Here is a 17,031-nt window from a genome sequence, read left to right as displayed (position 1 = left end):
CCCAAGGCAAATTACATATAAGAAGCATTTCTCTCATTAGCAAATAGCCTTTACAATCAAAGCCTTCGCATCAGAATAATAGGCACATGACTGTCAGAGTCTACCCTTCCTCCCCATGAATGCATTTTATAAACTATTTATGTATACAATATAAATAGTGTAGTATAGTGTACATATGTGTACATATACATATATACAACACACACATATACACACATATGGAGAGATGTAGAGATAAAATTCAAAAATGCGTATTTATACTGCACTCCACAGAACTACTACCGAAAGCATTCTAAAAATAGCACTGTCATGACCAGAGGTAAAGAAAGTCACTTTATCGCTGCCTAGTTGGCTCAACTGTCAGATGAGGTAACATGTTCTCCTTTGCTTTCTTCATAGATGTGTGAAGCTCAAGTCCAATAGAACAAAGGATGAAAAAATGCTTTGAAGAGGCAAAACTCACCACAAAAGTACAGGGTATTCTTAATTAAAGAATATGTAAGGGATTATACCCATCATGCCTATGGTTTAATAGATAAATGATAGCAGTAAATTGTTTTCTACATTTAGTCTTTGAAGATTTTGGGCCAGCATCCCACTTCCTATTAGCCAAAGAAGAGTATCATAACCATTCATTAACTATGTGCTGAGCCTTGCCTGTGATAAACCCTGAGGACACAGACCCAATTGCTCAAAGGATGGAGCAGGAAAATTATAGGGGGATGTGGGAGGAAGAGGTTGACTGGAGGCAGAAAGTTCAGCTGGAGAAATAAAGGCACTGGTTGGACCAGCAGAGCTAAGAGAGGGGTAATCCAGTCCAAAGATAGGGAGATCAGGTAGGGGATTAGCTTCAAAGAGTTGAGTCTTTGAAATGGCACTGTGGCTCAAAGTGATAGAGAACTAGCCTTGAGCTGAAGAGCTTAGGGACAGAGCCCAGGCCCAGAGTTCAAGGCCCACAACCGACCAAAGAAAAGAAAGAAAAAGAGTTGAATCTTCAAGGAAACTGTCATTGATATAACCATAGGTTAAGAGTCCTCATTTTACCTCCAGATGAGTGGTTCTAACTACGAGAAGGCCCTTTTCTGTGTCAATTTTTTTTTTTGGGGGGGGGGGTCTGGTCGTGGGGTCTGAACTCTGGGCCTGGGCGCTGTCCTCAGCTCTTCAGCTCAAGGCTAGTGCTCTACCACTTGAGCCACAGCGTCACTGCCGGCTTTTTTCTTTTTGCTTATGTGGAGCTGAGGAATCAAACCCAGGGCCTCATGCATGCAAGGCAAGCGCTCTACCACTGAGCCACCTTCCCAGCCCTCTGTGTCAATTTTGAGTGTTCTTTTGTTTTTTGTTTTTTGCTTTTGTTTTTGCTGGTCCTGGGGCTTGAACTCTGGGTGGGCCTGGGCACTGTTCCTAAGCTCTTTTTGCTCAAGACTAGCATTCTATCACTTCAGTCACACACAACTTTTGGCCTTTTCTGTGATTAATTGAAGATAAGAGACTCATGGACTTTCCTACCCAGGCAGGATCCTCAGATCTCAGCCTCCTGAGTAGCTAGGATTACAGGAGTGAGCCACCAACATCTGGCTTAAATTTGATTTTTTGTTGTTGTTGTTGTTGTCGTCATGGGGTTTGAACTCTGGGCCTGGGCACTGTCTCTCAGCTCTTCAGCTCAAGGCTAGTGCTCTACCACTTGAGCCACAGCGCCACTTCTGGTTTTCTAGTGGTTAATTGGAGATAAGAATCTCACAGACTTTCCTGCCTGGGCTGGTTTTGAACCTCGATACTCAAATCTCAAACTCCTAAGTAGCTAGGATTACAGGTGTGAGCCACTGGCGCCCAGCTTGATTTTTCTTTTTAACATGGAAAAAAACTGGATTAGAAAGAACTAAAGGCTCCTGTTTCAAATGGTAGTCTCATGATGATGTATAACCAGCCTTACCTGAGAAGGTGATACCTGGCTCACAAACAGGAGTGGGCAAATGTTAGTAGTCAGTAAAACCCCTTTAATGATCCAGGCAGACACAAAATTTTGTTCTCCTTTGGTTGATTTAACAATTCCCTTTTACATATTCCTTGCCTACTTCAAAACTCCCCTGCTCAGCCCCTCGCTCTACAATATTTCTCATTTTCCTACTAAGAAATGAACACTCAGATATGGGGTCAATGGTCAACTGAATTTCTTTAGTGGAGTTTTGTTAAGTTGGAACTCCTTAGAGCTTACAGGTATATGGTTTGGGTAAGTGTTGGAGGTTTCAGAAGTAAAAGTTGCTGAGAGAAGATGAGGGGAGGAATCACTGCCATTCACTTCCTACCAATCCACCACAATGAAATGTAAATGAGCATCAGTCCTTTAGGGATGGGGTAAGTTTTTCTTTCGCGCTATGGGTGGTCATATCTTGGGTTACTTGGTCCAGTCCTTATTTCACCAAATTCTGTTCTTTTAAATAACACAGCTAAGTACATTACTGATGAATAAAATCTTTCATATTTCAGAAATCCTCCCTTAAAGAACAGGCATTCTGAATTTGGGTTAGGAATTTGAATCTATAGCAAATATCTCTCATATCCACAATGGAACCAGTTTGAGCACTGGTATGTATTACTCACTAAGTTAAAGGTAGACAAAACAAACACAATTTCCAGAAGAGGTCTTCTGCAACATAGCAATAATCCTGTCTTTTACAGTCTGTCTTCATAATATTTTAATAATAAAGGACTTTAAATTGTTTTCATCCAGCTCAAGAGTAAAATGGAAGAAATTTTAAACTAGTAACAGAAATAGCTCTACATTATCGTAACAGTTCATCTAGTTTACAATATTAGTCACTTTTTTACTTTAGAAATACATTAATAGTGGATTTACCAATTTTAGAATAGTTTTCTTCATTGTATACTAAGGAATTCCAATGATGGAATTGATGCATTTTGAGAGCTCATTAAAAGCCAGGGTAATAATTATCTGGCATGCATGTCAGAAACATTATTAAGTTACATATAATTAAATGTACTCATGTGTAACATTAGTTAGACAATCGTAGGCATGCTAACTATAAAAGCCATGATACTAGTTACTAAATCTTGAGTTCTTGAGTTAACAGGAGAAAACACTTTATAGAGACAATTTGGGGCAAGTTCTGATCATAACCAGCAGAGGGCAGTAGAACATACCTCAAGTTTTTCTTTGTTAGGTAAATTGCTGATACAGATCTATTTTTCATGTTTGTCAATATAAACTGGTATCTTCAGAACACAAAAAAATTAGACAAGGCTTAAACACTTCTTTTATGTGTTGAGTATTTTCAATAATATAAACAAGAAATCTACTTAAATAATTCTACATCATAAGCAATTAAAGCAAAAAAGAATAAAAATGACACAAAATGTACTTATTACCTTACTAAGTAACTGTAACCGCTCTGTATATCACTTTGAAAATAAAAAGATGTGAAGAGTGGGAATTAAATGAAAGTTTATTTTTTACGTGTTTCTACAAAGAAAATCCAATAAATAACGGCTTTTACATAAAAGTATCTCTATTAATTAATACCTTGAGACCTTTAGCAAGAATTCCACCACATTAATTTCATCCATAAGTCCAAGAAATACACTTTTTAAACCAACAAAATATAAACTTTATATTAATATACACACACTCAGAACTTAGGCCATCTTTTTAGCTAGTAATGAGTACAATCTAGTTAGAAGGAAGAAAAAGTTGGAATGCTGCAAAAAGAATACAAAGGAAAACAAAATTATTTAAAAGTCATGTCCAACGATAGACAAGAGAGGCAAAACAACACGAAATAGATGAGATAATATGTAATGAGCGACATGAGTTACAGCCCAGATGAAAGCGATGGGCCATTTATTTGCTTGCTTGCTTATCTGCCTTTGAACCTACATTAACTACAGGTGAGGGGGAGAGTTCATTGTGTCCTTTTCCACACATGCTTACAATATATTACAATCCATCTCACCTACTGTATGGCTGTCCCTTTGTCACTCCCCAAAACAATCTCAACAGGCTTTGCTGTTCTGTTTTCATAGAGTTGCAAACAATCTATTTCAACCATATTCATCCTGTTAGCTCAACTCACTCCTGCTAGTACGAGCTTTGGACACAGCACCCCATCCCTACTGATCAACAGCTTTCACAGAAGTCTCTGTTGTTTTCATATATGCTTACACTGTCTCTTTTCCCCCTTTTTCTTCTCCTCTAGTGAAGTTATTTAATGAAATATCTTTTTACAGGAGTTCCAAAATTACAGCCCCCTGAATAATTGCATCACCAATACCTACATGACCAAAAAAACAAATTCATGCTAGATGTACTGAACCAGAACCACCAAGGAACTAAGAATCTGCATTTATTTTCAAAAGTCTACCAACTTAAAAAACAAAAACCCAAAGCCTTATACCATAACCCAATGACTGCTAACCCAGCTGTATTCGAAATCCTGCAGGGATACAGAATTTGTACCACAGAGAATACAACTCAGAAAAAGAAGTCAGAACCCCTACACGGTAATTTCATTCAAAGCCTGAAATTGACTATAGTTGGGTGTCTTCACAGTGCAGAAATTGACAAGTGCAAACCAGGGTTTGACTTATATTTATGAGAGCTGTCTAGGCCATGAGCCAAATGTCTGTTTGTAAACGAAGTTTCACTGGAACACAGCCAGGCTTCCATGTTTACATATTATCCTTATCCCCAAAGCCCAAATGACTTTCTCACTGACACTTTACACAATGAGTCCGCTGCCTTTTTCCAGACATAAGAAACTGAGGGAGACAATAAAATGTTAAAAATATAAATTAAACTTTAAACTGTGCTCTTACATCATGAATAGCCCCCAACAGAAGAATAGGAAATGGAAGTCCATTATTCAAGAACTATCGCATGGCTCACCAAGGAAGACACTGACCTACTGCAGAGGATGAATCCTATGTTTCGCTTTCCCTGCTGTCTCACTTGTTAACACAAAGGACATTCCTGCTGGAGCTGTACTTATTTATCAACAGCCAAAGCTTTCTGTATACATCCTACTGTTATCTATAAACTGGACACTATACTTCTTTTATGTGGTGAAACTTTATAGCAAATGAGAGAGAAAGACTTGCATGTGTGTGTGTGTGTGTGTGTGTGTGTGTGTGTGTGTGTGTGTGTGTGTATTTCCTCCCAGAGAACCATAAGGTAAACATTTGCCAGCAACTCCTTGAATCAATTGCTTCTTCTTGAAGTTTTTATAGTATCCATACATCCCAATCTATTAACTAAAGTGTCAGCATTGTGTCCAAAATATAGCCTGTATTCATCCAGGATATACTGACACTATATTAATGAGGGCACTTCTAGGTCTCACTCAGCACCTTTGTGTGTGTGTGTGTGTGTATGTGAGGGGATCGTGGGTCTTGAACTCTGAGCCTGAGCACTGTCCCCCAGCTATTCAGCACAAAGCTAGCACACTACCACTTGAGCCACAGCACCACCTCCAGTTTTCTGGTGGTTTATTGGAGATAAGAGTCTCACGGACTTTCCTGCCTGGGTTGGCTTTGAACCTCGATCTTCAAATCTCAGCCTCCTGAGTAGCTAGGATTATAGGTGGGAGTCACCGGTGCCTGGCTTCATTCAGCACCATTTCATGTTACTCTTAGAGCAGATCTTGCCCTCTAAAAGCTCCATGTAGAACAAAGCCTGAGTGTCTTCCCAGATCACATAAGACTACTGCTATATCCCAGCTCAGTTCTCTAACCTTACTATATAGCACATCCAACACATTCCTGCTGTCAAGCTGTTTCTCTCCCTTCCTTGGCAAGGAAAGCTCAGTTCACAGGCCTTGACCTGGCTGGCTTCTTGACATTTATGAACATTTATGAACATTTGAATACGCTGGCTCCCTTGGAGATGCTTTCAGTCCACTGGAGACAGTGCCTCCTGCAGGTCGCACCCAAGTCATTGATCCCACTGTAAGGCGTCAAGTGACTCATGTCATAGTACATTATCTGGATTTATTTGCTAAATTTCTATCCCATTCTTCTATGTTTTCTACTTTATCCCCTGAGTCTAGAATATACCAGGCATTAAATAAATATTGGCTGAATGAACAGGTAGTCAAAGAGAGCTTATACCATCTGACTCCCAAGTACAAAGCTCTTTGTGTATTTGGTGGCAATCCTGAATGTTAGCTCATTCCATCGTCTACAAAGGTCTGTCACTTCCTAGAATTGTTCCGTTCATGAGTTTAGGTTTGATTCCTTGGCTTCCGCTTACCTCTCCAGTTTCAAAGGCTGATTTCCCTTCGTGTTTGTTCTACATGTTCAATAAACCATCAACACCAAACTGCAATTAGGCTAACCTGATATCAGGGCTTCTGTAGGAATTATCAAGACTGCACTGAAGCTTCATGGATGTCTAGTTTTACAAATGAGCTCATTCGGCCTAGAATGCTCTTGCTCACTTTTGTTTCTAGGGCAAGCACCTATTTTTGGCCTTTTAACTCTGTCCTACATGCAAGCCCATGTAGGGCTTCTCCTCGTACATTCTCCTTAAAAGGTGAGCACTCACTGCAGCGCTGCATCATCTATAACTTTCCAACTGGCCCTCATAGCTTTGGTCATGGCATTGTAATGCATTTTTGAAGGCTTGGATTCCAGCCTGGAACTCCAAGGCCCTACCCCTGTTGTCATGTTGTGTCCCTAGGATTTAGTTTAGTGCTTGATTATAATAGAAACACAACAAAGCTTGCTAATGCAATGCATACCAAGTCTAATGCTCCTTTCATGATAGGAAGACAGCTGACATGCAACTCCTACTCACTTGCCACCCAACTCCTCATTTTTCCATGTTAAGCTTTTAAACCAGGAAGTAATGATGAGTAAAGCCAGACAGACACTTATAAAGAAAAGCTAACAGGGTAATACAGAAATATATTTACCATCAATAAATAGGCATGTGCTAATTTACCTCATGGACAACCCCAGGGGTTAGGCCATGCTCATTGCTACTTTTCCTATGCTTTGGTCTGTTTTACTTAATGTGTATAACCTATTTGGTAAATTCCATCAATTAGAATCCCTTATTCTACCTTCCCTATTATTCATCACTATTTATTATTCATGGGTAATTACTAATATTTACAATCATTTTCAGCTTACTGGTTCCTTCTTTATTTCCTTAGCTCCTAGTCCAACTCCTCTTGGCCATATCCAGCTGGACTTCTATGGGCAAAGCCTTCCTCATTCTAGGTCATTCTATGACAGCTAAGACAGCCTTCCTCTAATTACTACCTTCAGTAAGCTATGCCCGGCCCCCAGCCCTTGGACTTGTAGAATGATGCTCCTGTGGTAGTCTGAATGTTTGTATCCCCCCAAATTTATATCACCTAATATGAACCTAATCACCCACATGATAATACTAGGAGATAGGGCAGGAGGTGATCTAGGAGGTGACAGGGTTTAAAGATGGAGCTTCATGAGTAGAATGAGTGCCCTCTTTCATAAGAGGCCCAAAAGAGCCCTTCCCTCTCCCTCAGGAGAAAAATGCAGCGGGAAGCTGTCATCTGTGAAGTAGGAAATGGGCCATTGTCTGACATCAGATTGGTGAGTACACTGATTCTGGACCTCCCAGATTCCAGGACTGTGAGGAATAAATGTTGATTGTAAGCCACTCAGTTTTAGCTTTTTTGTTGTTGTTGTGGGGTGAGGTGTATTTGTTTGTTTATTTTGCTATAGCAGACTGTCAAACAAGACTGTGGTCTAAGTGGATTAAAACAGAGTGTTTAGCATAGAGCTAGAAACACATTACATGCTCAGGAAGCATTCGTGATTATCGGTCTGACTGTTATTGCTTAAATGAGGGGTAATTCTCTCTGGCCTGTTGTTTTCCCATCACATTCTTCCAGACTAGCTACTCACAGGGTTAGAATGCAGCACGGTGAAGAACTCTGGGCTGATGAGGAACTTCACGGGGGGAGACTGTAACAGCAACGTGAGCCTGGATCTGGAGGTAGAGTGAGGCAGGACGTTCTCCCGTCGGAAATCTAGATGGCACAGACCACAAAAGCTTTCAGGGAAATTGTTCTGTTCACTTGGATCTACATGCTATTTCAACCATCTAACTACATTCTGCTTTACTGTAAATGCACACATATAAAACCCAACAGTTCTTACTTACACTAAAATGAAACAGAATATTTCTAGCCACTACTCACATTTTAATGAATTCTCAAGTGATCTTTGTTTTGTGGCATGGGGGATCAAGCATATGGCCTTTCATATACTACACAAGCCCTCTATCAGTCAGATTTATTTTCCCTGCTATTGTACAGCTTCAGAGCCTATGGCAATTTATAGTTTCTTGATTTTTGTGATTCTCTTCTTAATATTAACAAAGGTCACGGATTAAAGGAGATCTCTGGTGTATTCTGGGTTTTTTTTTTGAGTTGGATTACAGGTCTTATTGAAGATCAAGAATTGTCCAAAGAAGCTGAGTATTTCTTAGAAATACTCACTATTTATTTCCCACTTATATGAGATTGCAACAACACGCCAACCCATGGCTCTTACCTGTACTGGCTTGGTGAAAGTCTGCTTCTTCCCCTGCCCCATCCATAGCACTTGTATTTTCCTCTGGCCTCTCGTTAGTCATGGTTCTTCGGATACTCTGATAACTAAAATCATGAATCTAAGTTACATTCCAGGAGCCTCTAAAAGGTGGAGTCTAATGTCTCCCTTGGGGCCCCAAACTTTGACTGTCTTCTCAGCTTCATTCCTGACCTCTGGGGGCATCTTTTGCTTAAATAAATCACCTTGCACAGAGTTTCTACTCTCTATTGTTTGTGGAACATGTTCCCAACAAATTAGCGTAACATTTTAAAATATGCAGCCCTTAACTAAAGAAAACTAAATTCTTACATTGCAAAAGGAAAGAATGCATTGGTATTCCCTAGCAAGTAGTTTTTGAAACAGAAGGAGTAATTTTAAAAAGGTTATGTGGATATGAAAGATGCATCACAAAGGAAGAATTCAGACGTTAGAAATCAAGCTTCACATGATACATGTCCATGTTCCACTTTACTAAAAGCCAATGCTTTGGAAATGGTGGAAGGGTCACTGCTCTAGTTTCAAAGCAAAAGTAATGTGTACTGTTTTACCACAAGGATTGCACTGAAGTCTATGTATCGAAAAGATGACAGCTACAGCTTAATGACAGGACTTTCCAGGATGAAAGAGATGGCAGATCTTCCACTTTGTGCTAGGCACAAGCCCAACCCCAAGAGAGACCAATCACAGCAAAACAAAACAAAACAAAACAGAAAAAGCTCATGCTCACCGCCGGTTCAGCTGCTCCATTTGCTGTATGGAGTTAGATCTCTGCAACACCTGCGGAGCGGGGGGAGCTGTGGGCCGCTGCCAGGTGGTGGTTCTGTTGACATGATCCACATAGAAGATTCGGCCGTGGCTGTCAACGCGGGCCTCCCAGTCTAAAGATCAATGGGGGACCCAGAGGGATTAGGAGGAGGAGCTCAAGCCACTCACGTGGTCCATTAAGTTCAGTACCAGTTTTCTCTCTCTGACATGCTATAATTTGGGGCTAATCACACATACCTCACCATGTAGTCTGGCCCTTCTTCCCAGCCCACTTTACAAACTGTTGTTAGTACTTATTAATTAAGTCTATCCTGTGTGTCTGATATGGATCTCTTAGAGAATCTCTAAGTATGGAGAATCTTTCTAAATCTGTTCCCCAAATCCCCACCCTTCATATCTGAGCAGCAATTTAAGAGATCCATGCCACTGTATCATAATACACTCAATATTCACATATCACAATTGATATTGATGCATAGTTTCATCCAAACCTGATTTTTCACTGCTTTTTTTAAACATAGATGAAAGACTCATAGCTGGAAATTTTCATTTATCAAGTCACATGCTACTGTAGTAAATTCAGTCTTCAGAAGAAAACTAGCTAAGCTAGCCTAATGATCAAACTGTGTCATTATCTACATACTTCAATTTGAGCGTTCCCAAAGGTAAATGCATTTTCAGAGCAAAGACAATTTCTTCCCTGTAAGCTTCCAATAAATATAAGGTTTTAAAAGATTATTAAATCACATGTCAATCAGTTGCATTCATCTCTATAAGCAAAAAAATAATTGAAAACATTTAATCTATGGCATTAGCTATTTATATTTATGTATGAGCTTGTTTAGTAAAAACAGAGAGCAGACTTCCTTCAGAGCAAGATGTCCCACTCCTGTGGCTACCTAGTTATTTTCTTATTCAGATCAGAGTAGGCACAGTTCTTTCCAAGAGGCAAATTTTGGGATTTTACTGCAGTTTAGAAAGAGAAACCATGAAAATTGAAGTCTTATCCTTTAATCAGGAAAGGTCTTTATAACTTTATATTTCTATATGTATGATTTTTTTGAATACAAAACTTAACAAGCATTTTTATCCTGAGTAGTTCAATAATCTCAAAATTCTCTATATGATCATCTGCCTTCTCTAAGAAACACCATGTCTAATCCTGACGACTTATAGTATTTGATCTGGAAGTGACTTGAACAAGTACTTAAAGTCAGTGGTAAGAGCTGAAAAGACCTTCATGATAGACCCCAGCCTACATCAGACCAGCACTGAAAGCCATCCTTCAGCTGAGCGAGTGAAGACCTCTTTAGTGGATCTCAGCACATTATAATTTACAACAACTGGCAAGAGAAAGCAAAACCCGTGGCAGAGAAGTGCCATGGCATGGTAACAGCAACAAATCCAGGCCACTCACAGTCCAAGGTAGACAGACTCCCACTGAGCCAGCCTGCCAGATCTGAATTCTGGTGGTGTAGCTACAATCCCATCACCAGGACATTTCTGAAAGACCTGTGCTCAACCTCTGCCACACGGACTAAGTGGAAAGTACCTGACAGAGTGTTTGGTAGCCACTTTCCCGACCCTAGAATCTGTTCCATGGATTTTTTTTTTCTACTTCTTGCTTACTTCCCTTTTCAAACATTTTGAGAACCAATCACTCCTTTCTGATTCCTGTCTCTATAAAGCCAGGATAACCTAACCACCTACTATACGTCCAAGCTGGAAAACAAATGATCATTCTTTCCCTGAGAATGTTTATAGTTGTTCTCACTTTGAAAAATGAAGAATAGATCAATTAGAAATAAAACTGACAAACAACAACAAAGAAGAACAGAGACCATCTAAAGGGAACAGAAAGAAATACTGCCAGGCTTCTGAATCTATGTATTTAAGACAGAAAAGACATTTTTTGCATACTTTCCACTTCCTCAAAATAGAAAGCTACCACCCCACACTAACCCCCCCCCAACATATCCTCAAGGCTAGAAACATTTTTGAAATAACTAAATTAGATATATATGCATGCTGAATGGCTATACTGGTAACAAATCAGGAAAGTTAAGGGGAAAGATGTCCAAATGTACTTACTTCTATGCCTGGCATACAGCATGTAATAAATCAACTATTGATTTAAAGTGGAATAATATTTTAAAACTACTAATTCCTACATTCACCTTCCACAAAGGCTAGACATAATCTTAATTTAGTAGTCCATTAAAAAAAAACTGGAAGTACAATAAGAAGAATAAGAAACAGAACCAAAAATTTGCTTTCTAAGATCATAAGACATTGAAAGATTGTCCCTATCAGTAGGGATGACATGAAAGATTACCTCTACCAAATAGCATACCTCCAAATGGATGCTGCTACTAAATTCTCATAAAGAAAAATTCTATTTTGCTGATTCCAAGTGGGAATACTTGGCCTCAGGTTGGGATTGTTATGCTGTTGGTTCACTGATGAACTGCACATCTTTATTAACCCAGTGGTCCAGCAACCCCCTTGTATCCAGGCAAAGACAATAGAGGTCCCACAGGAAGATTAGCCTTCTTGTCATATCTACCATAGTTATGGCAAATGGTACAACAGCTCTAATGCTCTGTTTGGACTGATTTGTTCTTAGTATAAGAGAAAATCTAAGAACAAATTTTACAATATTGAAGTATCTTTCAGATACATGGTGCTCACTAAACTCTGCCTTAGTTAACACATCAACTTCTTTGTCCTGCCACATTGTAAAATTAAGTCTAGCTAGAATCATGGTGTAGTGGGATTGAAAGCAATGTACTGGCATAATGGTGGTATCATGCAGTAGATTATGAGGGGCAAGGCCTGGTTTCTGGCCCGTACTTGTCAGAATTTTGCTGTAAGATGTTCAAAAAGTCACTACATCTGTGTAGTCTGGGAAAATTAGAGGACAGGGCTAAACATCTCAGGTTTCTTCCAGCTCTAATGTTGAATCTATGAATCTATAGAACAATGCCTATTATATCATGTTATGTTCAGGAAGGCCCTAGCAGCATCTTAGTGTCATCTTAAATGGTTCAGTTTCTGCACCAAATACAAATGAAGCTTTACAGATAAGAGGCTTTGGAACCTTAGTGGGGTTGGATGATGGAATCCCCTACCAACCCCACTTTAGCCATGGCAGTTCCATTATGAGCTGTGGAGGATTAGTACATTAGCACCTTGCTGTTTCACATAAAATTTCATTTACATAAAGAATTTATGGAAATAGGTTGTGAAAGACCTGAGAAATGTTCCTTGCAATAGTAGGGTTCTCACAAGACAGAATCACCTTGACAATTAATGCAGAGTCACACTTTAAAGCCAGAACTCAGTTATCTTCATTTTTTTTTTCAGTATCAGGATTTGAACTCAGGGCTTCATGCGTGGGAGGTAGTCATTCTACTACTTCAGCTCTGTCTATAGCACCTTTCTGCTCAGGTTATTTTTGAGGTACCATCTCTTTTTGCCCAGCTGGCCTAAGTTGAAATTGTCCTATTTAACCGCATACTATAACTGAAATGACAAGTGCATTCTCCTCAACTCAGTTGCTCTTGTGTTGAGGAGTCTTGTGAACCACCTCAGATGGGCCTGGAACCACAGTCCTCCTGTTTCAGCTTCTGGCATAACTAGAATGTCAGATGTACACCACCATAGTCATATTGGTTGACACAGGACCTCACCAATTTTTTTGTTTGGTCAAACATCCAACTTCAGTTCTCCTGATCTCTTTCAAGTATCTAGAACTACAGTGGTGAACTAACAGAATGCAGTCATTTACATCCATTTTTATCTTCCTAGAGTATTTCTAGGCACACCAAATTTTGAGAAATACTAATATAACTTAGTAAGAACCTAAAACAGCTGCTGGGTTCACAAGAAAGTTTATGCTTAAACTGAAATCTAGGAACAAGTATTATCTTGGATACCTTGAGATGTAATATAAATAGCTGGGCAGTAAAGGAAGTCAGAAAGTGAAAAGCTGGCCAGGTGTTAGTGCCTCATACCTGTAATCCTAGCAACTCAGAAGGCTGAGATCTGAGGATCATGGTTTGAAGCCAGCTTTGACAGGAAAAGTCTGTAAGGCTCTTATCTCCAATTAGCCAGCAAAAAAAGCCAGAATCAGAGCTGAGGCTCCAGTGGTAGAGCTCCAGTCTTGAGCAAAGAAGCTCAGAGCAGAACCTAGACCCAGAGTTCAATCCCCATAACTAGTATACACACACACACACACACACACACACACACACACACACACACACACTCTGGTAAAAGTCCTTCAAGGCCACAGTCATAACACTGATCTTCTAGGCAGAGCATTGAAGAATTGAAGCAGGAAGGGCAGATAAGTTCTTCAAAGTTTTTGGACTCAACACATGTTAGAAGAAGGCAGGACTGTACTTATAATTCCTCTATCTCATCTTGCACTCTCACTTCCTTCAAGCTACACCTCGATCTCCACTGGACACCCAGTTAGTGATCAGATGAGATGTAAATACAGCTCAGTGAGCACTGCACCTGGGAGGAAAGTCAGTGACTAGGCAGCATGAAACTACACATCAAAGGAGACCAGCACTGAGGGATTTAAAGCAAGGGGTCATGGGTCTATAAACAGATTCTTAAATAAGTTATAAGGGATTTAGTTTAAAAAAAAACTCAGTTCCTGAACATTGGGAAGTAAATTTACAAGTCCATTATGAAGGATAGGATAATTACAGCTTGTGTTTACCAAAATGGCAACATAGAGAAGTTACAACGAACCCAAACCACTTTTTGAGAAAAAAAAAAAAATGTTGTTTGTGGTAAATGAGCGCTTGCAGTGTTGGCAAGATTGTTGCTGTTGTTGTGATTGTAATACCCAAGGGAGTATAATTTCATTTGTATAAAGTAGTAAAATCGGTGACTTGGGGAGCCAGGATAGGAGGCCTTTCTCCATCAGGAGCAGTGGTGAGTGGCTGGCAGGGGTCACAAAGGGCATCTAAGGTGCTGGCTGCATGGGTGTTAGGCCAGAAGGAATTCAGTAGGCTAAGTGTGCTCCTTTCTGCTGCTTTATTGGGGGAAAAAGCTTTAAAAGTTAACATAGCTGTGTATTTTCCCCCTTTGTAAATTTTTAAGAAAGTAGCCTTTTAGATTGAAAGTATGACTTTCTTCTCAAATCTCAATGTGAGGCTCCACAGAAGTGCCCCTTCCCCTGAGCACATGAGAAACTCTAAGATTAATTATACCTGTCCAATTCCCTGCCTACCTTTAGGCCTTCCTTTTGAAGGCTGCTTTAATCATGAACATGTACAACCACAGAAATGTAATACACGATCTCCATGTTCTTCCAGACCTGCCAAGATGTATCTGCTGCATAACAATAAGTTCTAACAATATATCAAGCGTCCTGGGCTTCTATCAGAGTCCATTAACCCAGACCATTTATCTGGAATGTATCCCTAGTCCCGGGAAAATGATTGTGTGGGGAAAGAAAACACTAATATAACAAGTCTCTATTTTATTTGGTGAAGCAATGGGCAAAGTCACAATTAGCTTGGAGTCACTAAAAAAAAATCAATTTGTTTACCAGAAGTGGTGGGTTGATCATTCTTTCCATTCTTTTTTTTATTTTTATTTTTTATTTTTTTGAGGTCCGGTCGTGGGCCTGAACTCTGGGTCTGGGCGCTGTCCCTCAGCTCTTCAGCTCAAGGTTAGCGCTCTACCACTTGAACCACAGCGTTCACTTCCAGCTTTTTTCTTCTGCTTATGTGGTGCTGAGGAATCGAACCCAGGGCCTCATGCATGCAAGGCAAGTGCTCTACCACTGGGCCACCTTCCCAGCCCCATTCTTTCCATTCTTATCTTAATGCTAAGGAAACTAAGGCTGTCAGTGCTGATCATGCTCTCACAGGCTTCAATTCCCAATTGCCACTAGTTGCTGGCACAACTGGTGACCTGGAGAATATAGAGCCAATTCTTTAGGTGCTCAGTGCTTCTTCAAGCCCAAGCTACTTTCTAGGAAGGCTCACAACATGCACAGGCCTCCTCTAAGGTGAGGAGCTTCCTTCTTTTCTATGAATCATCAGAGCATCCCTCCATCAGTGGTTGGAGACACAAGGTCCACAAGGTCAAAGAGGGCATTTTCACAGTGAAGGCAAGAATGAGAATCTAAGGACCTACTGGTAGATCACTCTTATAGCTGGGCAGACCACACTAAAGTCTAAGATCTTCTCCCCAATCCTGAGAAAGGAGAAATGACACAGCATCAAGCAGAAAACACACAAGGAAAACTGCTTTACATAAAGTGTTCAAAATAGATGCTCAGAAATGTTATTATCCTGACATGTCAACTAACAGGTGACTTGCTACAGAACTGAATTGATTCTGCAAAGTAGGCCACTAAATCTTCTTAATTTCTTTTTTTAAACATGTGTTAATTATATGAGGGTGGGGTTGTTTTCAGGGGTTTGGGCTGCAAACACTCTCAGAAGTGAGGAGGAGCTTCCTCAGAGAGGGTCCAGTGGCAAAAAGCCATCTCATAAGAAAAGAGACCTGAGAATTTTTTAAGCCTTGCTGGATCTAGCCTCCAAGTACTGCAATATTAATGAAGTTCTGGGGAATCCTCCAAACTCAAAAGTGTTGCTGGAGTCCAACAGCATATGAGCCTTCTTGTCCTCAAATCAAATGGCCATGATTGCCAAGCTTCTGTCTGCATACTCTCCTGTCCCGGTATGCTTAGGATAGTCCACCTCGTGCTGGTAAAGGACCGTAAGTGATTCTGCTTCAACTTTTATTAGCAGGGATCTTAAATATTGCTGAATTAGTCTGGCTATTATCTATAAAAGAAGAGAGCTATATTATATCTGGCTCCTATACATCAATCTGTCAATTATAGATACGACCTCCTGGATCAATCTCACAAAGTTATTAGAACAACAACAACAAAAAGAACGTCTATAGAAGTGCTTTTACAGTGTGGAGCACTCCACAAATTTGACAGAACTATAAATCAGAGGCACAGTCAGAGGTGGCAGCAGAAAGCCAATGCGGGGTGGGAATCCACCAGGGGTAGCCAAGGGATTTAAAGACTGTGAGGATGAAACAAGGGAGGACTGGGGTAAGATGGACGGGAAACCACAGAAAGTAATCTCAGGCATGCTTAGACCCTGATCTGCAACATGCCCTTCCTATTGAATCCTCAAGCTGTTATTTCCTACAACAGGACTGTGTGTGTGTGTGTGTGTGTGTGTGTGTGTGTGTGTGTGTGTGTGTTTAATCTCAGTTTGAGAGGGTAATATTTTCACTTCTGAGTTTTTAAAATATAAAGATCCCAGTTATGTTGTTTGAAAATGTCAATTACTGCATATTAAATAAATTAGTACAGAGAGGAATTTCTCAGTGGGCATACTATCAGGCCTCTGATGGGACAATTCTCTGTTTTACCAGATTGTCTCATCATTGTAGGGTATTTGACGTTCCTGTCTCCCACAACACGAGCACCAGCAACACCTTGCAAACATTGTGATGATGAAAGCTGGTCCACGTACTCCAAGTGTCCCTAATGTGTTAGTTAGCACAAGCCACCAACGCTGAAAACCATGGACCAAGAGGGAGCACATCTTAAGGTTTTTCTGTTCATCAGTCACTCATTAAATAGGATATATCACTCAACTGCTGTCACTTTGG

At 40.1% G+C, this 17,031-nt stretch overlaps 1 protein-coding gene across 1 annotated transcript in view; it reads right to left on the bottom strand.

The window, feature by feature from the left end:
• The window catches only part of Hecw2 (HECT, C2 and WW domain containing E3 ubiquitin protein ligase 2), a 215,097-nt gene that overhangs the window by 87,015 nt on the left and 111,051 nt on the right, over positions 1–17,031 (bottom strand). Inside the window, exons 11-13 of the mRNA XM_042688309.1 lie at positions 9,323–9,473; positions 8,557–8,660; positions 7,906–8,030 (exon numbers count right to left, since the gene is read on the bottom strand). Coding sequence (XP_042544243.1) covers positions 7,906–8,030; positions 8,557–8,660; positions 9,323–9,473 — 380 coding nt within the window. The remainder of the gene's footprint in view (positions 1–7,905; positions 8,031–8,556; positions 8,661–9,322; positions 9,474–17,031) is intronic.

Source organism: Dipodomys spectabilis, unplaced genomic scaffold (genome assembly GCF_019054845.1).
Source record: "Dipodomys spectabilis isolate Male_0828 unplaced genomic scaffold, ASM1905484v1 ptg000115l, whole genome shotgun sequence".
NCBI lineage: Eukaryota > Metazoa > Chordata > Mammalia > Rodentia > Heteromyidae > Dipodomys > Dipodomys spectabilis.
The sequence above is the reverse complement of the archived record's forward strand: the minus strand, read 5'-3'. Positions and strand labels throughout refer to the sequence as shown.